General features: G+C 46.1%; 2 protein-coding genes across 2 annotated transcripts in view; one reads left to right on the forward strand and one right to left on the reverse strand.

The window, feature by feature from the left end:
* The first annotated feature begins 374 nt into the window (after positions 1-374).
* c15h3orf80 (chromosome 15 C3orf80 homolog) lies at positions 375-1,700 on the forward strand. The gene is made up of 2 exons (XM_076146318.1): positions 375-411; positions 883-1,700. Exons 1-2 carry the CDS (start codon positions 375-377, stop codon positions 1,452-1,454), a joined length of 609 nt encoding a protein of 202 aa, XP_076002433.1. The 3' UTR covers positions 1,455-1,700.
* A 3,205-nt stretch (positions 1,701-4,905) lies between these two features.
* ift80 (intraflagellar transport 80 homolog (Chlamydomonas)) overlaps positions 4,906-23,690 on the reverse strand; it is a 35,316-nt gene continuing 16,531 nt past the window's right edge. The window contains exons 9-20 of the mRNA XM_076146044.1: positions 14,739-14,918; positions 13,072-13,190; positions 12,084-12,158; positions 11,346-11,509; positions 11,183-11,247; positions 9,966-10,101; positions 9,656-9,803; positions 7,904-8,075; positions 6,410-6,499; positions 6,099-6,271; positions 5,797-5,920; positions 4,906-5,661 (exon numbers count right to left, since the gene is read on the reverse strand). Of these exons, the coding sequence (XP_076002159.1) occupies positions 5,551-5,661; positions 5,797-5,920; positions 6,099-6,271; positions 6,410-6,499; positions 7,904-8,075; positions 9,656-9,803; positions 9,966-10,101; positions 11,183-11,247; positions 11,346-11,509; positions 12,084-12,158; positions 13,072-13,190; positions 14,739-14,918 (1,557 nt within the window). The 3' untranslated portion in view covers positions 4,906-5,550. The remainder of the gene's footprint in view (positions 5,662-5,796; positions 5,921-6,098; positions 6,272-6,409; positions 6,500-7,903; positions 8,076-9,655; positions 9,804-9,965; positions 10,102-11,182; positions 11,248-11,345; positions 11,510-12,083; positions 12,159-13,071; positions 13,191-14,738; positions 14,919-23,690) is intronic.

Genomic DNA, 23,690 nt, shown 5'->3' on the forward strand with positions numbered 1-23,690 from the left:
TGTGTATAAAAACAATCTCCAAAATGTTTCAGAACCACATGTTCATTATCATGTCAAATGCTTCCTTCAATAAAGAAATATTCAGCCAAAAAAGAACAATAGGAAGAACTTATAAATGTGGCTTTTGGGTTGTTAACTGTCACAACTCGATGCTCAAAACACGACCGTACTGAAGTATCTTAATTCCTCATCTGGTACAACACAGTTGCATAATGTTCACATTTGTTTGGCATTAATTTAGAATAATGACACACAAATGGACTACGCTTATATATCTTCATTTCTTTATCAGACACAAACCTGCAAATCGACTATATACTGTGTGTAACTTTGTGTGTGGGGGCCCAGAGTAATGGTACACTTCAAGCGGCACTATGATTTCTAGCTCCGGCCCTGCACAGGACGGTTCAGGTGAGGTGATCGCCATCATTTTGTCGGTTGCTATGGCAAAATGAAGTGACTGGAAATGTAGCCAAGAGTCTTCGGGAGATACTGATGTAGGATTACTCCAGATTCCCCTGTGTGCTCCCCTGGGACAGCGTGTGTGTGGGGGAGGGGGGGCTTCCCCTCCTCTCCTCTGAAGCAGACAGGTCGTCCTCGGCGGGGGGGCACCTGCTGTCCCGCTCCGCTCTGCAGTGGCTGGAACAGCGGATGAGAGCATTTGACTGCACGACTGGGGTGAAAAAAAGGCAGAACCTGGAACACCTGAACGGACTTTAACATCACGGAGGACACGCACACACACGCGTGCACACACACGTACACACACACTTTCCATCCCTGGAGATCCAGAAATGATGCCCCGTCTACCGGGCGGCGGCAGGTCAACATGCGGGACTACAGGCACCTTTTTGTGGGCATGTCTGATCTCCGTCTGTCAAGGCTTACGGAGCTGCGGGGAGGTCCAGTGCGGCGACGGCCAGCAGTGCTGCCCGCCCATCGTCAGCGGGAACGGCAGCGCCAGCCCGGCGGTGCGCTGCTGCAAGCTGCCCATCCACATTTTCTTCGACAACGTCGGCTGGTTCACGCGGAAGCTCTCGGGCATTCTGATCCTGTTGCTGCTCTTCGCCATGGGCTACTTCATCCAGCGGATCATCTGCCCGCGGCCCCGCCGGAACCCGCACAACGACCGGCCCGAGGAGCCCTCCCTCTTCCACGGGCACACGTCCGCGTCCCAGGACTCCTTGCTGGACCGGTACCCCGAATACAGCATCGGGGACTTCGCCTCCCCGAGCCTGCCGGCGTACGACGAGGTCAAATATTTGCCCACGTACGAGGAGAGCATGCAGGAGATGCACAGGGACCGGTCGGATGATAACTTGCTATCGGACAGCGAGAGCAGCGGTCACGGCAGAGCGAGAGCCGCAGGACCGAGAGGCGGAGATCAGAGGCGGGATGTCCTGGAGGTCTCCGGACAGCAACACAGCCCAAGGGCATCAAGGAACTCTGTCTAAGGGGGGAACATCTGGGCAGAGACGCTATAACGTTCTTACTTTAGTATCAGCAGGCTAATCATCTTTGCAGAGTATAAACTCAAGTGCAATTATAATGCTGAATGTAATGAATAATGGAGGAGGCGGGGGGAAAAAAATGTTTGAAGATGATGAGGGATTTAGTCGCCTTTTGTATGCAAATCATGTCTTGGATTAAGAAAGGGAGATAATAAAGTGCGAGAGAGCAGCTGAATTGGACTCTGTGGGTCTCAGGCAGCTCATTTGGCTCCGGTACAATCGCATTATGTTTTTTACTCCAGCACCTCATGAGGCACCGTGAAGCCGGTTTGATCCTGCCAGTTTCCCTCTCTGGTCCTTTCCTGGGATAATATTCAATTGGGCTCCAAAGACATTCAATTCTCATATTTTTTTCCTAACGAAAAGGTATAAAATTAATGTTTAATCCTTTCATTTATTCATATTATTATGTGAACCAATATGAAAGAAATGGGGTATTCCCTCACACACACACACATACACACACCCTACCCTGTCAGATCACCATGATTTTATCAGTGACCCAAACCATGTCTGATTGGTCTAATACTAAAAGCTTAGGCCACAGCAAAGCTAAATGTTCAGCAAACTCTGGGATCCCTCCGAGACTAAAGGTATCAGGGTCTCCCAGGTTCTGAATCCAAAGAGATAACAGCAGAGATTACAGCTGGCACGCTGATTCGGCCGTCTGCTGCCAAGAAACAAAGTTGTATTTTGATGATAACATGTCAGACAGGAGTGGAAATGCTGCCCTAAGCACAGACTGAGGCAAGGGGAAGACAGTGGACGCCTGAGAGGACAATGAGACGCGGAGATGAGGCTCAGACAGCAGAGGAGATGTCTGGAAATGCAGACTTAGAACCGATCAGACGTCAATGAATATGGATCCATTTGTTTGTTGGCAGTGTTTAACTGCATTTATCAATAAGTGGTGGCTTCTTTCCTGCTAAGTGCTGAAAACCAATGGGGCACTTTTAGACATTTTAAAGTGATACTCATTCGATTTTACAAATTTGAATGATTTGCTGGGAATTCACACCAAAATGACGTCATTGACATTGTTGTTTGAACATTTCTTTGGCAATATTGGGCCTCGCCAAGAGCTATTTCTCGACGAGTGGAAAGATAAAAGTTACACACACAACAAATGAAAACTAAACTCTGAACTATCTCATGGTCTCCTATTCTCCCCTGATGGTAGTCTTTAGTTCTGCGCAGGCCCATAAACAGACTACGGGTCCTTGTAAACAAATGCAAAATATCAGCAGAAATGCTCCAACTTACAAAAAAAACAACATTTGACCTTGTTCAGACATAATTTCAACCAAAATCACAACAGCTTGCAAAATCCCCAGAGTATCACTTTAAGAGCCCTAATGGTTTGTGTACCTGAACCAAACCTATTAGTATAACTTACCATACATTTTTTAATTAAATCCCCTTGTAAGGTTACAGCATTTAACAGGCTCGGTTTCCCATTCTGCCTTTCGTTGACAATATTGATTCGAGGGAAGAAATACAAGTGCATCCGTAGTCCCAGGCCAGAAGCGAAGGAGCGAAGGAGCGGATTCCATTACACTGAATATCAGCCAGAACAGACAGGTTTATCCACCCAGGCCAAGCAAATACTCCTAATTTATTTACCGGTTCTAAAAGGGAAAGTACATTGTTAGTGCACAACCTGCACCAAGCTTTTATTTAAAGGTTCTATTACATACAATCCATTTGGTCTGGGCAAGTGTAAAGCTCTCTCCTGTTATCTCCTTATCAAATCAACTACTGATTCATCTGAGGAGCTCCAAAGTGGTTATCATCCACAAGAGAGGCTAATGAACACTTATTAATACACTAGATTACCAGGCCGTGTACACACACACACACGCGAAGCCTCCGTGTTAAGCAGTACTTGACATCTCTCAGCTGATGAGTCAGATGTTGAAGCACCCGTGTGCTGAAGAACCACACAAAGCCTCACAAATACAGACCCTGAGTTCTTCTGTCGACCCCAACGGGAAAGTGTGAGTATAGCGGCTTGTGTAATCCAATACAGCCCGACCATGATGGCAGTCAATACCCAAGACCACTGATAGCTTTGCTTTCCACAGGGAAAGTTGCGGGTGGGAGGAGTCTGCACTCAAATGCATTTAACCGCCGCTTAAAACCCATCGATGGTTAGCTGAGGTGAAGCATGTGACCTTGAGATGTATGACTTAATGGCCGTAGGAGTGTATGAGCACTATTCCAAACCACTCTCTCTCTCTCTCTCTGTCTAAACTCTAACAGCAGGTTAGGGAGACATAACCAGTCAGACTCCTAAGCATTAAACTTTTATCAGATGATGCAAAGTTGGGAAATCCTCTGGAGGATGAAATGGCTTCTCTCTTCTCTTCTCTTTAACCTTTACAATTCCAAACGTATACAGCACACGCACAACAAAGTACAAACACACGGCACACACTCACACAGCACACACTCACACAAAATGGATCGGTGCATACAACAATAGAATCTGTGCCAAGAGCGCGGCTTTTCTATTGCTCGCTGGACCGAGGAGCAGATAAACTCAAAGATCAAATCAATGAGCATTAGGCCTCTCATAAATTCCACATTAAATCCAGGAAGTGTATTTTTGGGGGTTGCTGCATTGTTTGGCCATTAGTTCATAGTGTCTGAATCTGCAGCAGCCCCTGCTTTATTATCTATACTGCATCTCTTTGGTGTTTGTGCAGGACAGGATGGAACTTAGTGAAAACCTACATAAATCATTGCAGAGTTATTTGGCTAAAGTCCCAAATGGCAGCGTTTGTTTGTAAGCTTTTCTCAATGAGGTTCAAAATGTTCCTCTAAAATGTAAAATCAATTAGACACAATATGAGCTTTATAAATGAGAAAAATCTTTGGAATAAAATGTCAGATGAATTATTCATCAGCTATTACTTTTGAGAAACAATCATTATGGACAATATTGTGGTGCTCAGTGGTTACTAGGGAGGAACCTGACTCCTAGGCGACACGTCTTCTCCTAGATGATGAACAACGATGCACTTCCAGGTGACCCGTCAGCCCACAGCGTCGTGACACCTCCAGCAGCCGACCTCACAGACGGATCTTCTTCTCCCTTTCCTGGGTCGCTGGAGATATGGGCAAACAACAACAACAGCGTTCCACTGATGCACTGGCCCTCTGCCAACCAGGGGGTGGAGCTGCATTACAAGCAGTTGATTTCACACCTCAGGAGAACTGGAAAAACAAGAATAACTCATAGAGAAGTATGTAAATATATTGGACACTGAAACGCAGAAGCACAAATATTTGGAGGTATAAATGTATAAGAGCGAAGAAAAACACATTCTGATGCTAATAGAAAACATGACAGGAATGCCAAAAACACAAATAATGAGATTTGGCCAAGAACTTTCAGATTTAGATTCATTGTCATTTATTGTTTTTTTTTACAGACGGAAAAGTCTTTGAAATATAAACTTCAAATATATCTATTATAAAATCACAACTCTAACATCACATACAACAAAAAAGCTGTGCATTAGACTGATCACACTGAGGGAAAACCAGTATTTAACCTTTGACAGTTTGAGGGCCACAGGGGAGACAAAGATGTGATGGGAGATGGGAAGGATGCAGACTGGTTTTCATGATCAAATTCCTCAGAACCTTCATCCTAGGAAAACAGTTTGGCTGCTTGGCTGGCGTCTCGCTCGTTGGTTGCCTTCTGCAGATTGACAGGTGATCTACTTTCAACCTTCTTCACCTCGCGCTCTGAGCAACGCAGCCATGTCACAGTCAGGAGTGTCATCCATCCTCTGGAATGCAGAGAGTTTAGCAGTGCTTCTCTGTAAACGGCCTCTTTAAAGGTCACAGAAGCTGACATGTCACAGAAAATTGACATTCAGTCACACAAACGGTCCCTTACTGTAAGAAATTGTTCCTCATGTACTCTGAATGTTTCCTTACCCTGAGGTCCAGCCTTATCTGCATGTTTCATACACATATCAGATGTCTTTCTAAGTGGAAATGTTGATAGGAATGTCCTCTGTGTGTGTTAACGCCGCACGGACACGCTGCTCCTGACAGAGGCGTTAGCAGCTTTCTCCCTCTCCTTGGAAATCTCCATCTCTATCTTCGCCTGGATTTTCTCCCAGTCCACCTCAACCTGGCAGAGAAAGAGAGACAAGGAGATAAAGAGATGATGAGATCTGTTTGGAATTGAATAAGCGAAGCAGCTGAACAAGTCACAAACCGCTAAACTCAATTAACGCGGTGGTGCAGACAGTTTGCCCCGGCTCACCCCTTCGGCGTATTGTAGGAATCTCTTATTGGTCTCTTTCCTGCCAAATTTCTGTAGGAACCTCTGCCTGTAAGCCAGCACGGTGTCCACATGGGTCTTGTGTTTGACTGCCAGCTCCAGTGCCCTGGAGACAAAAATCAAGATATGGGAACTCGTCCATCCCGTGTGGACAAATAAGCCTTGCGCTCTTCAAAACCTAATTTTAGATGTTAACCTAAAAAGAAAATGCATCCACTGTCATAACATATACGGCCCTTTCCCCTCCAGCTGCCCCCTCACACCAACAAACGTAGCGTTCTCACCTTTCCCAGTTGAACAGGTTGATGTTGATTTGTATTGCCTGGTAGATGAGGCCAGCCTGTAACAGGGTGGCCTCAGCCTCCTGGACCAGGCCGCTGAACAGCAGCATGTGGGCCAGAGAGGACTCCTTAGAGGGCTGCTCCTTTATGAACCTGATGTACTGCACCCGTGGTAACTGAGCCGCAGGACAGGACAGGACGCACACAGATAAGAAAGAGGCTCTGTAACTCAATTTAAATGTTGGGATCGTTGAACTTATGTGACAATTTACACCCTAAAACATGGAGAGTTCACCACTAATGGTTTTCCTTACCTCTCCGATGGCGGCGTAGGCCACTTCCGCTGTGGTCAACTCCCTGCTGGCCATTGCCAGGCCAGCAAGACAGGCCCATAAAGACTGATCCTATGGAAGACACAGAATATAAGAAATATAGATTATAACAACGATTTAAATAAGAGTTGTTCCTCTTCTCCTTGTATAATTAGGGCTTATATACTGTATGTATAATACATAAAAGTCACCGAAGAATCTTTTCTCTGGAGATGGTTTGTCGGTGGTACAAACTCTTGTTATGTTCAGCAGTCAATGATTAATGTCGGAAAAGTTATGTGCAGCTTTTAATAGCATCTACATGGACCAAGGAGATCCTAAAATCAATGCTGGCACAGGCAGTGTAATATTAACAGTCCAGTCAGCTGAAACACTCATGGGAGAACCATGTCCATGCATACGCAAATACACGCCTGTGTAGACAAGACAAGAGGGGTCACGGCACTAATCAGCCCTCGTATTCGCGCACACACACACACACACACACACACAGACACACACACAACGTAAACACATTTTGTTTGACATTGACATTTGTTGAGCATGTCACTGAATGTAAACAAATGTGTCCCAGCTTGATTCCACGCAGCTGCATTTATTAATCACGTCCATCACTCAGACAAACAGCTGTAATCAAAAACCCCTCCTGATAGGAAACCAATGACACCGCCTCCCTCTGCATGAGATCACAACAACACAAAAACAAAACTATTTCAGGCAAAGTCCTCCTCTAATGCACCGTAACTGCATGAAATCTATAAATGGACACCCTTGGTTTTGTGTATAATCATGAAAACTGTACGTATTACAAACCTAATCATTTGAGGGCTTACTGACAACAATGACTGGGATTCTGGGAAAAGCCGCACCGCCACCAAACTCTTACCAGAAGCGTGTGGGGGGAGGGGTCAGGGGAGAGAAAATTCTTAGCACTGGCCTCTCTCTCTTCCACTCCTCTTCATCCCTCTGGTCCCACCCTCCTCTTGGTACTGCTCGCCATCCATCTCTCCGGGGCTGTGGTTATTGCATCATTACACTGCGTTCCGCGCTTGTGTGTGTGCACATGCCTGCACTGGAGCATGCATTTATGAGTGAAGTCCAGGGGGGCTAAATCTGGTAAATGGTGTCACCAGGCTAATTTGGGGCTAATTAAAGCCTGCTGGTCTGCTCCCATAAAACTCTCCACTACCTTCTTCCTCCATACAGACCCTGCGTGTAAACCACACCACTGGAACCTGGGCAGTGTCGAGACTCCTAGACTGTCATACGTCACACTATCTTGAGGTCAGCTATATAATAAAAATGTCAAGCGGAGTAAATTCACTCACAATTACATGCTAATAAATAACGCTCGCTGTCATTTGCCGTGCGTTTAACGTGAAACCACTCAGCCAGATGTAAGTATGATGTCACAAGAATAACAAAAGTCAAGTTGGTGGAATTCATGTGAAGACGGGAGACGCATTGGTGTCTCACCTTGGCGAAGCGGCACAAGCCCAGTGAGTCCTCCCAGAGAGCTGAGCCGCTGTACTCGTGCAGGCGTGCGGCGTAAGGCGGTACGCTGCTGGACACCAGCGAGCCGTCTCCCTGGCGTAAGGTCACCGTGTTGCCCACGTAGCTTACAATGTGCGGCGCATGGCTGAACTCGCTACGGGAGAAATGTGTACACACAAACATCTGGGTTAGAATCAAGGTTTTGAATTCAGTTTGACTTTCAAGTTTTAGTCTTAGATTACAAGAGGAAGGAGAATCTTGAACAAAAACGCATCTGCACTTTATTGAAACCATAGAAAAGGCAGCAAGGACATTTTGTTGTGATAGTCGTTGTTTCTTTTCATGGTGTTAACTCGTTGCTTTTACTATCGATCTGTCTTGAGGCGTGGGTATGGTTAGTGGACATGGTACTCACTTCACTGTTTGAAAGACCGATCAACCGACAGTCCGACCGACCGATGGAAATGTTTCGTAGTGTACCAGGACCTACCGACCGACCGACCGACCTGTTTCTATTCTGATGAATCCAGCTGAGCAAGAGGCTGAAGCCGTTTTGGGGTTTTACATGCTTCTGTACTTTCTGGTCTTGCACTGTGTTTAAGCTCAGTTGCTTCATGCCGTGCCTCTCAAACAATATAAGATTCAGAGTTCATATGGGGCAAATAAATTTTTTTTCTAAGCACACAGGAATATGTGCACATAATACGTTTGCCAACTTACACTCATTGATTCTGAGCGTAATAGATGGCGGTGGTGAACGCCTGGCTCAGATTGGAAAGAGGGTTGGTTGCTCAATAACTCGTATAGGATGTTATAACTAGATGAAATATTGATTTAAAAGTATATAAACATTTATGTAGAGGATGATTAATTGCGCTAATAAAGAGTACATCAATCAACTCATTCAGTGTGAAGTTTGAGCCGGTTAGCGTGCCTTTATGTGTAAATGTGTGTGGCGGTATTTCTGAGTACTTGTGTAATTTGTGGCAGCACACCGCAAACATATTTTCTGGGGCGGACGAGGAGACATAAGGACGGTAGTGTTGGTGTTCGACCTCAAAGGACGACCTCCACGACCTCACCGGTCCTCTGATCACTTTAATACAAAATGACAACAACAACAACAACATCCAAGACTTAAATATCTAACATCAAGGCAAATTTCAAGACTTTTTCATAACTTAAGAGGGAGCATTTAAGGGAACTCTTGCGCTTGAAAAGCCCGATCTGTTTCAACCATCAAACCTTTAACATGTTGACAAGGTCGGCAACACCTACTCTCTACTATGACACAAGTGTGTGAAGCCTCATTATCACAATCCGGATCAGAATGGTGGACAGAGTGCAAACTGTTGTTTTTGCGATCTTGCTGACGAACGTGAAAGAGCAGCTAGCAGTTTGTGTGCAGGAGCCACACCTCAGCACCTCCTGTGTTGGCTGAAGCTGAAGACATTTGGGCAGGAAGTAATGTACAGCATACTGTACTATATAATGACTGCTGGCAGGAAACAGAGCCTAATGCTCTCTGCATCAGACCTGAGGGAATGAGCATGGAGGTGCCAGAACCTGCTTCCATCTCTCCGCTCAATAACTACTTCACGTCTTTTCTCTTCCACGACTGTTTTACATTCACATTCATTCTCCCTTATTTGCTGTAATTTGGTTGTGAGTGGTTGTGACTTCAAAAGTTGCAGCGTTGAAAAATGTCAGCTGAATGTCGGTGTTCAAATCTACCTGCCATCCTTTGTGTATAATGTCTTTGGCAGCAGTTCTTTGTCGACGAAGACGGCGCTGGGGTTGTACCAAACTGTGAACTGGTTGTCTTGGATGCCACACAGGATGTTAGCCGCATCGTTCCACGCCACGCTGTGAAGCATGTTACCTACAGGTACAAACAGTTGGGGAAAACCAGGTTACTCAATGTTGTGAATGCTCCAAAACGTGATTGATTTAGTTTGAACGTATGTCAAGGCCATTTAGAAGAATATAACATATGAGAATAACGTTTCATTTTGGCGAGCAATCTCCCTCCAGCCTCGCTTACCGATTTTGCAGATTTTGGGTTCGCGTCCCAGATGACGCACAGAGGTCAGGTAGAGGTCACGGTTCTTGTCTATCAGGGCGATCTTTCTCTCAGTAGACGGTCCACACTGGTCCAGAGCGATCTCCACCACTTCCAGCTGCATATCAACACACACACACACACACACACAAAGGCACAGACGCGAGAGTGAACAGAGGAGTGAATGATGGAAGGGAGACAAAAGATCAGGAAAAGAAAGGAAAGAGGGAAGGGTTAGTGCTGTGATCCAACAACCTTTTTCCAAGTGTGTGTGCATTTGTGAGAGAGAGACGGAGACACACTAAGCGCGTATGTGTGTGTGTGTGTGTAGGCCAGAGCCAGCTGGCACCACACCACTGCAGTGTCTTGGTGCTGTGGACTATTGGCAGACAAAGCCACACTGACAAACAGTTAATACTGGGCCCTGCTACCTCCACTTCTCTCCCTCATCCTGCCTCTCCTCTGATTCTTTCTTTCTTTTAGTCCTTCTCTCTCTCTACTCTCTCTCTCTCTCTCTCCAAGGCCCTTCACCCACTTGTGTTCCCTTACGCCTCTTTACTATCACTGGTAGTTTCTGCTCTAGCACGCCGGCGGCGCTCTTTATGAAAAGGCCGATCACTTCATCTAGACTAGTTTGGACTGTTGGGAAGGAGAGACAGACAGGACTAACAAGAGCAGCCAAGTGGAGCAGGGATATGTTGGGCGCCCACAGTCCAACAAGCTGTTATATGACTGGAAAATCAAGAGCTTCCCAACACTTTCTTGGACCCGAGACTCTCAACTAACAACTAACAAATGATCTAATCTATGCCTGGGACAAACCCTAAATAGAAAATGTGGAGGCGTAGACTTCAAGAACTCAATCAATTCGCTTTTGGTATAATTTAGCAACTGGGTAGGTAGAGAGAGAAATGCTCTGAATGTGCCCGAACTCCACTTTTGTGCCTCTGGCTGGCGGGATTTCCAGCAATGACTGATGAGTCCCACTAGTGCTGTAGTATTAATTTAGCTCCCATTACTACCAAACCAATATTAAAAACCAGCTTTCTCAGGGAACTAAGTTTAGAAAATATGACCCTATAATTATAACGTTTATTTACAGAGGAGACGGCAGCGTTTCTGTGCTGAGGGACACCGAGGATTTACAGCGGAGAGACTACTTTTTGAACCCTACTCTGTGAAAGAGAAAGATTACTCACCTTGTGTGTCAACGGCTTTCCATCACCGAGGGCTTTCCCCGTCAGGGCGTCAAAGAGAAAGATGACTGTTGAGAAAGGGAAAGGCAAACGCATTAATGGCTCACTCTGTCCCTATTTATAGCACTGTAACGGTGACGGTGGCACCCCCCGCCCCCCCCCTCACCCTTCTCGTCGCTCTTGTCCCGGATGGCCATGGTGTCGTTGCTGAGAGAAACGGTCTGGGCGTTGAGGATGTCGGCTCTCATGCCAGGGAACTTTGGGGAGGATATCAGTCGGCCCTCGTAGGAGAACGTATACAACCCGGCTCCGTCCACCAGCAGAAAGTGTCTGGAGGCGGAGGAGGGGAGGTGAGGGGAGAGGTGGACAGATAAAGTGGGTGAGAAAGGAGTCGATATATAGTATACGCTTCGTTTTTACATGCGCAGCCAGGGGGCGGGGGCGGAGGGAGAGAGGGGAGTGAGGACAGACGAAGAGATGGATGAACTGTTAAACTGTACAGAGACAACAAAAAAAAACCCAGTTAATCGACTGACATGGGCAGGTAATTTAAAGATGTAATGCACATTAAGACAGCATTGACTTACACAGCAAGACTCATTGTGCCAGACTGTGATTACGGGATGGCCAGTAATCTATTTAGCTATGTGCTGATTGTCAGGCCCACCGCTCGGGAGTATTGCACAAGACCTACTCTGTATTAATCTAATATCCCCCCGTGGTTACACTCTCAGGCTTATTGTATGACAGCGCTGACTAAGTGTGTATGTGTGTGTGTGTGTGTGTGTGTTTGGTTGGCTGCTTGATGAGTGGTCAGCGCAGAGTAATGAAGCATTAGAGAGGCTGACAGATGATCTAACAGTCTGTTCTCTCGCACACTCGCTCCCGGAATGGAAAAACTCACTTCTCAGCTTGCAGGATGAGGCTGACTGTTCCCTCCTTCAGGTCAAAGATGAGAGGAGTATTCCAATTCCGAGCGCTGTCACATAATGAAAAGCACAGACGCGGACACACAACACTGGTAAGGAAATCACACAAATTGAAAAAGTGCTGCATGTGGCAGATTAAGAGGAATACCAAATAGGAAGGCGAAGACAAGTAATAAATGCCAAATGCAGGACGGACACAAAGACGCTTCATGGCTGAGTTGTGTCCTTTTCACAGAGGACTACGTGGGTTCTTGCCAGTGGTTTGCAGAGGTCACCTATGCCAGGATTTATGCACCCTGCCATGACTTTTCTACAGCGTCATAAGAAAAATAACCTTTAGAAATTCTGCGCCGCTGCAAACTTCTCACATAAATACAAAGCGTGAAGTGCAACTCGACAAGCCACAAACTTGTAACACCCAGCACGTCCTGCGCCTTCAACCTTATAGACATCATTTATATTTGCATGGCGACGACTCAGGCAAACTTTCAGCAACCATCACAAAAAAGTGACTTGAGCAGATTTTAAGGACAGAATAACATCTCACTTCTTTTCCCCTCCCAGGTTCTAGCATCATTTGTCAATCATGTATAATGATCAAAGTTTCCACAACCTTTTGCAAAGTGTTTGGGATGGAAACATACTTGTGCAATCATCATCTGAAAATTCCACTGCAAATCTACGTTCAAATTTACCATAATACCCATAATATAGGCCCAGTCTGAAGCGGCATCTCACTCATTTTCTTTCAAACATTACCTTACATTTAACGTTCTTCTTTCTGTAATTACACATTAGGCTGTCATCGAAATGATTAATGTGAGCGCCGGTTTAATTTTGTGCGCAAAATCCAGGAGGCTTGTTTAGCTGCTCGGGCACAGAGACCCATTATGTTTCAGTTTTATACAGAGGTTATTCTGGTCCACTGCGAACAGAGCGTGAGGGAGGCGGCGGGGTACTGACTTGTAGATGTAGCACTGCAGGGAGGTGGCGACCACGAGGTGACCGTAAGCCAGAGAGGCCTTGATAACCCGATCTCTGAACTCCAGCGCGTCCACTGCGTCGTTCACCACGTTCTTCACCTGTAAGGAAGAGGAGGAGCGGAGGAACGTGAGAGCGTAGAACGGAATTCGGGTGTAAACTTTACACTGCTGAGTAAACACTTTACATTTAAACAAGCAAACAAAGGGGGGGGGAGACACTGGGCTTCACTAACAGAGGGGGGAACACAGCCACACACACACAGAGGATTGTATTTATTCTTAATATACACAGGAAACAGTCTACAGTATATCCAAGCATATGCAGGGCAAAAGTGGGCAGAGAAAGCTGTTTTTTGAGTGTATGTGTGTGTGTGTGTGTGTGTGTGTGTGTGTGTTTGTGTGTGTGTGTGTTTGTGTGTGTGTGTGTGCGTGCACTGGTCTGTGCTCACTTCTTCACCTGCATAGATAAATACTTCCCCTCCGGCTCTCTGTGTGAATGAATGAAAGGGTCTTTTCCAGCTCCAGGTGAAAGGTGGGGTTATTTTTACAGCTTTACAAATCTTCCTCCTCTGCCCCCGCCGGCGAGCCAAATTTACACGCAACACAACCAGGGATAAAAAAAACATTTTGACCGCAAGGTGGTAAATTTAGCTGGCTGATTCACAAACCATTGGCAGATGTGCACTTTTTTTTTTTTTTTTTTTAAAGGCACGGCGAGGACGAGAGGGGGAGGAGAGAAGAAGAAGAAGAAGAAGAAAAAAAATAGGGCCTACGAAGCCGAAAATAAATGGCTGACGACCCAAGTTTGTTTGGTTTACACAAAGTGCACTTGGGTAAAGATGTCTACGGCAAATGTGTGTTCTTCCTCATCGGGGGTATGTGTGTATCCCTGTCTGCAAGTATATACTGTATGTGTGTGTGTGTGTATATACGTGTGTGTGTATGTACATGTGGGTGTGTTGACCGCATGTAAACGCTACCTTGTGGTTAGTGTGAGTTTAAACAGTAGAGAATGGTGGAGCTAGACAGGCTGGTCATTGTCATTGCAGGGCTGCCTGGCACACTGGGAGGGTCCTGCTATAATATATGACTGTGAGTAGTAGGAGCACTGCAAAGCTTTTACCTACACACACTATGTTCACTTACACCTATGGCATCACAACACGGCTCAGTTGTCTCTTGTTACACTGATGTAACTGAACAAAGCCCCTTTTTTTCTGACGGATCTTATGAAATCCCAATTCGCTGTACGTACTGAGCAGCGCTACGCTTAAATATGAATCGGGATATAATTGAAGCCCATTCATAAAGCTGGTGTGACGTTTATTACACGCCAGTGTTGTTGTAAGGGGTGTGTCATGTGAAAGCCAATGAAGATTAGTGTGTTAATGAGGTGCTGCATATGTTTGGGGCACTGCTTTCAGTATTTTGCTGCCGTAGCTTTAGTCGACCTTGGCTCAGACGACAACTGCGGCGAGGTTGAGCAGCTACCGTGACACGCAGTGGAACTAAAACTTAAAGGTCAATACGAAACAATCCCTGTTTGGGATCAGACTACAGGTTTGAAAATGACACAAATCACAGCCTGCGAGTTGAATAAGAGAGGAAGAGGTTAAGGTGTATTGTCTGTCGTTCTATGCTCTTTACCTGCATGGTCCTCCTCTTGGTGAGGGTGACTTTAAAGTTCTTCCACTCCCAGTGCTGCTCTACCACATGGGCGAAGATGACGTGCCCGTTGCCACAGGCCCCTGCCAGCTGGGTGCCGTCTGCAGACCAGGCCAGGCCCAGCACGCTGCCCGTGTTGGGCTTCTCCAATGCGTAGGACCACTGAAGAGACAGAACAGGACAAATGGAGGGCGGGGGGAAGAGAACGGGAATAATGTGGTTAATGGTTATGGACAGGACAATTACCTGGGGAGCAGCTGGGGACAGAAACAAATTGAAGTCGGCAGAGGAGACAAGGCGGGCATCAGGAGCGTCCCGTATGAGCGAGTGCTTACGTGTACGGCATATATATGTGTGTGTGTGTGTGTGTGTGTGTGTGTGTGTGTGTGTGTGTGTGTGTGTGTGTGTGTGTGTGTGTGTGTGTGTGTGTGTGTGTGCGTGTGCGTGTGCGTGTGCGTGTGTGCACATAATGTAAACTTCTGCTAGAAATACAGGGGCCAAGTCAGTCAGTCAGTGAGCTGTGATGAACTGTGAGACACTGAAGGAGCACTGGGCCTTGCCAAGTCCAGCACTCGTGCTCGTAAACATACACTCTGCTATCCTCATCTGTTACATGCAGGGCGGGGAGGGGATGCAGGGGCGCGGGGGTACAGGGCAGAGCCAGAGGGGTTAAGATGTGAGGCCCCAAACTTAGGCCATAAGCTCATTACCGAGACCTCTCCTTTCCTTTTTATAAGAAAAGGTTTAATAGAGGCACAGAATGAGAGTGAGGGGAGACAAAGAGAGAAAAACAGGCACAAGGAAACAGAACGACTTCTTCCCTCTTGCGTGTCGTCTGTGCTGCGTCAGCCAAACTCTGAATCGTAGATGAGAGTGACAGCCAGAAATAGCAGCGATCCCTCACAGTGTCTACGGTAAAAACATCTCCCTCATCCGTCTCCTCTCCACCTGGACATTACAGCGCTGTCCTCCTTTCTCACCCGACCAATCCTCCGTTTCTCCCAAAGCTCAACTAAATCCTTTGCTTATCCCCCAGCGGTCCATCCCAGGTCTAACCCTGTGTATAGGTTTCCCTTACATCTTTCATCATGGAGAGAGAGGAGGGGGTGGTGTGTGTGTGTGTGTGTTTGTGTCCTTGTCTTCTACATGTGATTTATCATATGAACTGGAGAAACGGTGCAAAGTTTCACTTTAGGAGAAGGGAGGAGTTGCTAACTGGACTTCAGTGTCTTCGGTGTTATATATACTCTCCGCAGGATTATAAATGGGGATACCGGCGCACAGTTTCAGTTTCACTTCTGTCAAGAGGGCCTGAGAGTCACTTTTCATGCCACTAATCACTGCACGGAGCGAGTGTGCTTGGTGGCTTGGCGGGGAGAAACAAATACCGGCCACTTTCCAAATCTTAAGGCTCCATACTGCAGCCTTAAGTGCTGAGCATGTGTGTGTGTAACGGCAGTCATGATCACGTCAGATTCTGATTACTAGAGATACCAGATTAGCTTTCTCTCCCATCGATACAATGTTGTTTCTATGCACACTTCTTGTTGTTTTTGTTCTTGTCCTTGTCCAAAAGTTATTTTCCCCAGCGCGATCATCTGTTAGCATTCCGTCACGACTAGTGCTGATCTCCTTGTACCTTCCCTAACACCACCTTCAACCTTCCCCCAACCTCCGCTGGCCCTCCCTGACCTCCGTATTGCCTTTGGCGCAGGTGGGTGGCAGATCTGAGCCGGGCCAGAGGTTTGTCAGCTGCGATCCGTCATACAAACGCACACACATGCACACTGTAAACTGCTTATGAAGGGAGAAAAGCGCAAATGTTAGCCCTAGCGCTGCCTGCTATGGGAGAGACAAGTGTGGCACGGCGGGCCAAGTGCTGCGGTGAGGCCGGGAGAAAAGGCTTCAGTGTGCTCGCTGCCTCGTACGCATGCAGCTGTGGGATGTGAGGTGTGGCGTTATTTCCTCTTCGTTGCCTTTGACAGGGCTGGAGGTAACAGTCAGCAGGCTACAGGTTACAACCCAGTCTCTTTGATCTCTCTCTCTCTCTCTCACTTGCTCTGTCCGTCTCTCACACACATCTCTCAGCTGGTCTTGGTCAGCACCCTCCCTGCAGCTAATACCATATCAAGACCCTAAATAGCTACAAGGGGGGGGGGGAAATAGACCCTGAATAACCAATGTGGACAAGAGACAGTTTGTTAAACTTTAGGGTGTTTTCAGACTCTGGTAATATTCGGGAGTCTGGACCCAGGTTTGTTTCTTCAATCGTTTTGGAGGCACAAGCTACATCTGTCAGTATGTTTACATGCACTTAGACTAGACTAGACTACGATAGATTTGGGCAAGTAATGGTCTTGCTGTGTATTTCAATTACGCAACATATCAAGCATACTTAGAGAACAGCGGAATCCTATTGATTCCATGCGTGTATGTGGCATAATTGCATTTTTGACTAGGACCCTGGGAGACGTCATGTTTGAACTCAATGCTTTCTCTTTATGCTAATGCTGCTACTTTGCTCACAGCCGGTGCATGACACGATACTGATGTTTTGTCTCGCCCGTGCTTTCTTCCCTTTTCCACTGCTCCGCACAAAAACATTACATTTGGGAAAGAAATTGCGATAATGAGATTTCATCTGTTCTTCGGCAAATATCTCGGGACGGCCCGATGTCTGCTATCGGACCCCAGGGAGGGAGGGAAAAGGGGAGAAAGGCGAGGAAGGATAGAAGAGAGAGGGATGGATGGATGGAGGGTCAGACATGTAAGCTGAATGTATACACCAGACCGTAATGAAGTAGGACATATGATATCAGCCCAAGGAGAACTGTTGGAATCGTGCTTACCTAATGCTTTTAACACACTGGGCCATTTGACTCCCTCTACAGCCAGCCAGCAAGTGGGAATGTGCGTGTGTGTGCGTGTGTGTGTGTGTGTGTGTCTGTGCATGGGAAGGGGAGGAAGGTTGTGCATGTATTTTGTGTTTATGAGTGTGTGTATTTACAAGTGAAACAAAGTATAAATGAGTAAAAGAGGTGAATAAGATCATACTGAAAAAGTGATGTTTAATAACTATGTGTGTCTCCTTTGAAGGTGTGTGTGTGCGTGCGTGCGTGTGCGTGCGTGCGTGCGTGCGCGTGTGTGTGTTACAGAGGTGAAAATGCTTCATTGTCAGCGCAGCGTTCAGCCACAAGACATCACTGCACAGCTCTCTTGTCAGTGTCTCTCTCCTCAATCTGTCTTCCTGTTATCACACACAGGTGTTGGACTGAGACGTTCTAACAGCTTGTTGCCCCACAACAATGGTGATTGGGAAAGAGGTCTTAGGAGGGGTCAGGCTGGCGTGACAGGAGATAGAAGAGAGATGGAAAAGACGAAAATTAGAAAGGAGAGAGAAGGGTGGGGGTGCTGCCTCTGCAGTGGCAGCAGATTTTCCGGTTTTACTGGAGTCAAAAGGGAAGAAACCTGGCTCAGTTCCAAATCCTGGGAACTCTACAGCGCAGAGCTGGAGGGAGAGTCAAGAGAAACGGATGGCAAAAGAGAGCAGGAAGACAAAAGGGTGAGAGAATAAGAGAGAGAGACAGAGAGAGAGAGAGGGCAGACAGGATCATGAAAGGGACGAATGTGGGGAAGGGAGGGAGAAGTTAGTCTCTCTCGCTCTCTCTCTCCCTCTCTCTCTCCCTCCCTCTCTCTCTCTCTCTCTTTCTCCCTCCCTCTCTCTCTCTCTCTCTGGTCACTGCTGCGTCTTTCCATAATGGGCGACTTTGTGGCCAGGGAGAAGGTGACAGACATGACGTGTAGTTCTCAGCTGAGCTCTGGGGGAGAGAGGGGGAGACCCCTCGTACTCACAATGAGCTCACACACAGACACAGACTGAGCACACACAGCAGCAATGCACGGCTGTGCATGCACATCTGGGTACACACTGCATTGCAGACAGAAACACACACATGCCCACGCACACATACACTCATGTCAAAGACATGGCAGGAGACCAAGGCAGGGAGTAGAACACTTGTGATAATCACTCCAAAAAGCAAGAAAAACACCCACACATGCATCCTGTGTGTGATGACATGTGTGTGTTAACGTGACTCAGCTGCACAGACGTTAGTTGCGAGGGGGTGACAAATCCTGGAGGGTTGAATTGGTGAAATGAGCAGAAAAAGTTTATAACTCTGCTCTCCCATCCTTCCCCGTGTTTGGCTGAGGGTTTTACAGTCTGGATCTCTTTTTTTGTTTCAAGGGCAGACTTAAGCGATGATCCACCGACTCTGGTGTGCGGCACGCAACTTACCATAGGCACACACAGATATGCAGGCTGTTTCAAAGCACATGCGAACACATATGCACACACTCAAGCACCACAGCCACTGAAATCTCCAAACTTAGAGCCTCTTTAGAGCCTCTTTAAGGAGCGTGTTTGCGCTCTCCCTCCTCCTCTTTCCTCCTCCTTTCTCTCTGCTTTTCTGAACATATGTTTACCATTAAGACTGGCAGGTGTTGTGAGCCTGCCCCCTCTTGTATTGTTGCCCTGCAGTCTCAGCCAACACGGGGAGGCCTGCAAAAAGGTTAGGTTTTTAAAAAAAGGAAAAAAAAGTTACCTCAAAGGCGAGGAAGTTACGCAAAGGACTCTCAAAATTATAACCCAAACTTGTTATTAAAGGCCCTTTTTCTTTACACTGTATCTGCTTCTCTCTGGGGGCGGAGCTAAATGTGCCCTGTTCTATGCTGTATATATTTTTTTATTTTCTCAGATTTGAGTTTATATAACAGACGCAGGGTTGAGCAGAGCAGTCCGCCCCGTCCCCGCGGCGCCCTGTACGTACGTACACCACCTGAAACAGCGCTCTGACCTGCATTTTCAGCTGAGAGGAGCGGGGGTGGAGCGGAGGCCAAGGAAAGGGTTAATGACACATGTCTGGACTAATGGCTCCCAGTGGAACTATCTGCTGATGCAGCCCCATTACTTCACAAGCATTAAATATGTTAGCCCTGACCGCTCACTGCCCCCCCCCAAAACCCTAATGCAAGTCAACAACACACTAATCAGCAGGGTGGCACAGCACCTCCAGACTCTTTACGTTTGAGCCTTTTATCTCTGCATCAGGAGCAACAAACAAGGAACAACTTGTGTTTGCCATTAGCCTGAATGGGTCAGCGTGGGCTAGTCGATGTTGATCCACCAACCTGGGTTTGACACCGACTTTAGAACTTAGATTATAGTGCAATTTTCAAACGTCAAGTATACACCTTGATGCGACCGAATCGGTTAACCTGCACTTTATGATGGTAACTGTATATCTGCTACAGAGGATTGTGTATTGTAGTGGATATTAGCAGCAACTTCAACCACTTTCTGCACCTGTGTAAACCTATATTCTAGCTAAAAGTGATCACATTAGGTCACATTCTTTATCAAATATGCCTAAATGTGTCAAGACAAACTTCTCACCAGTAATTCCACTTTGGGCCAATGTTTAAGGACCCATATTGTGCTCTACATTAGTTCCCTTAAGTCTGTAAATAGACTTTGAAAAGTTTGTCGACATCCACACACCTGCAGTGTCCAGAAGGGTTTATCATTTTGCAGGGATGACCGACTTTGGTGCAGAAGAAAAGTAACAAAACAGATGCGAACACTATGACAGAAAGTGGATACAAGTACTGACTGAGGTAAGATCACAAAGAATCAAAACTCATATCTGAATGCTAATGATCTTTGAGCAGTTTAATGTCAATTGTCCAAAGCCAGCAAACACAACATTCAACATGTGGGCCATTAGTTTTAGTTACAGCTCGGAGAGTGCAGACTCATAATGTTTTACTCAACTGGAAGGGCTTTGTGTTTGAATGAAGGCTGGTTAAAACACAACATGAATAATTATTCTAACAACAATTTTTATACAAGTAATAAAAATTAATGTCCAGTAGACTCACTCTTCTCATTAGTTTCCAGTGGAATTGCCAAGTGTGCGTGTCTGACAACTGCGGAGGATTTTGGGGGAGTCCTGGCTATTCAGCTTCCAATCCAACATTAAACTTTGTTTCACTGAGGAGGCCATTAGTCGTGGGGCTGACAGCTTCCAGAGAGCTTAGCCATGTCTTCTTTAGATCAGGACGCGTGGCAAAAAACATACCAGGCTAAGATTTACCTTGTTTCTCTATGCAGGTTTATCTACAAACCTTTCTGAGGAAAAACCGTTTGTCAATTTTCACAAATTACTAGAGAGGAAAGTCCAAACCAAACGCAGAACAAAGTCAAAGGCCTCGGAATTTGTGTATTCATTACAAAGTGTATTTTAAATCTACAAAATCAGTTACGAGACCATGGTCATGGGGTTACAGTTACACACTGTAGAACCACAACAGTACCATAAGTGCGTCTAAAAGACAGGGAGAGAAAAAGCTCTTGACGTGTTTGTACTAATGACACCACATGCAGATCTTTGGTTGCTAAACATTGTCAGTCTCTATTAATGATGCTGACAGTTGTGTGTCTACAGTGGAGGAGAGGTCTCATTTCCACAAGTATTAAACTGTGACCAACAGTGTTGTGTGAATGGTCAACAGCAGCTTGAACACATGTTCACATCCCAACTCCCATGAGTACCATGGACCAGCTTTCCTTAAGAAAAGAACACTGACATACAATACACACCACACAATTAAGCTTACTGAGTTATTCTATATGTAATAATCATTTGTGTATGTATGTGAGGTGTCCTTTCATCATATGTGTTCCTCAGTACGCTTTGCACACTGGGTAGTTTAGTACTGTGCTAACATCAGGGCTAGTGGGAACAAACCTAGCCCGGGGTTAATAGTCTTACATAAATCTGAACAGCTGGCAAACTCTCTGCTAAGCCAGCTGGCTTCAGTTTGCTTGTATGTCTCTGTGCAGGACAGGACCTGGCAGTGCAGGTACAGAGTGTAAATCCCCACAGATAATAAACACAACGCACATGCCTGAGTGTAATGGACACTAGACATACACATGCAACTGCCTCGCCATACACAGACGCAGGGTATGCGGGTGTAAAAATTATGACGCAAATCAAGAGTCCAAGACAAAATTCACCCCCAAAACCCGTTCTGTGAGATGAAAAAGTGTAGGAGAGTGAAACTAAAAACAAAGCCATTTGTTGGGGTGGGGGGGGAAGAGGAGGAGGTTTGGATGAGGGTTCATCAATCTCTCAGCAGATTAGGAGGCCTTGTAAATGTCAGCTTGCAATGACCCCTCCATGGGGGCTGGGGCTGACTGTTGGGATAAGGATGGGCTTGGGCCTATGTCCAGGACGAGTAAGGCCTATGTGGGAGAATTGTTCTGGATGAGAATGGACTTACAGGGCCATACAGGGCCCATCCAAATCACCACACCTTTTTGAAAGCTGAAACTATATTGTAGTGATTGTATCAATGTAGAATTGTGGAATGACACAAACAATCAACTGTCAGTTATGTAGGACCTGGAATGAAACATTTGCTCTGTAACTGAAACTCTGTAAGGTGAGACAAATACTAATAAAGTCTATGCACCAGTGCCTCCAGGAGCATATTCCTATTATTCTGTATAACATGGACATATATAGTAGATTGATAGAGTAGAGTAGCAGCATCTGAGGCTGACTCATGTCTTAAGGGATACTGCTGATGTAAGAAAAAGTTATTTGGGAAGAAAATAGGGAGCATGTAATAAGATGTACTTCATAATGAGGCATAAGCCAGCGCAGTAAATTATACGCTATCAAAGAGAACAAGGACTCAGGCTCATAAAAGAGATGCTTTCAAATGTTCTATGGCACCACACAGTCTAAGCTTCAGGTTCTCTCCCTTTCCTCTCTCTCTCTCTCTCTCTCTCTCTCTCTCCCTCTCTCTCTCTCTCTCACACACACACACACACACCCATACCCGTGCACAAACACACAAATCCCCTTGGTGGTGCTCACCATCTTGACAAAGATCACTGTTCCAAATGCAGAGTACATCTATCTATAACCTCAAGTACAATCTTACATGTTAGAGTTTTGATTTCTGATGCTTGTAAGTTTACTACATGTGAACAATGTCATGTTTACTGGACTGCAAATCTCTGAAATGAAACCTTATTTACTTGTAGCACTTCAAAGTGAAGACCTATAATTTATTACAATGTACAAATCATCCAACAAAAATGAAGTTATGCTACATTTACTTGTGTCTTCCCTGACTGCTACACAATAAATTCACATTTGTTGCCTCTGCAATAACACAACAGCTTTTACTATAAGCCCATTCCTAAACATAGGCCAGTAAGAGGAGGTCTGCAAATCTCTGTATTGCAATACCCACTTGGCTGGTTTAGATAGATCCAGAGCCCCGGGGCAAGTATAGAGTGGCACATGTTAGAGCTTTGGCAGCGCAAAGGGAAATGGAGAGGGGGCAAGGGGGTAGAGGGAGCAAGACAAAGTAGAAGATAGAAGAATGAGAGAGAGACAGCGAGAGCAAGAGAGTGAGAGAGAAAGCAAGAGAGAGGGAGAGAGAGAGAGACAGCGCAAGACAGTGAGAGAGAAAGCAAGAGAGAGAGGCAGAGGGAGAGCAAGAGAGAGAGAGAGAGCAAGAGTGCGAGAGCGAGATAGAGAGAGTGAGAGAGAGAGAGAGAGAGAGAGAGAGAGAGAGAGAGAGAGAGTAATGATCTACATATGGCTTCATGCTGGAGCCTCAACACAGTAACCATAGACACATGCTGGGGCCTCCTGGGACTCATCAGCAGGACACAGCTGTGAGCTGGCCAGCAGAATTCTATTAGCACCAACTATGCACACATGCACTCGCTCATGTGCACGTGCGCACATGCACGTGTGTGTAAGCAATTTGAGTATTAGCTTGTGTTGGCATGCGGCAACAGGGCACAATACATAAGGACATTTAGATTACACTGGATCTACAATG

This window comes from Genypterus blacodes, unplaced genomic scaffold (genome assembly GCF_046128005.1).
Source record: "Genypterus blacodes isolate CSIRO-AG114 ecotype Tasmania unplaced genomic scaffold, CSIRO-AGI_Gbla_v1 ptg000032l_1, whole genome shotgun sequence".
NCBI classification, from domain to species: domain Eukaryota; kingdom Metazoa; phylum Chordata; class Actinopteri; order Ophidiiformes; family Ophidiidae; genus Genypterus; species Genypterus blacodes.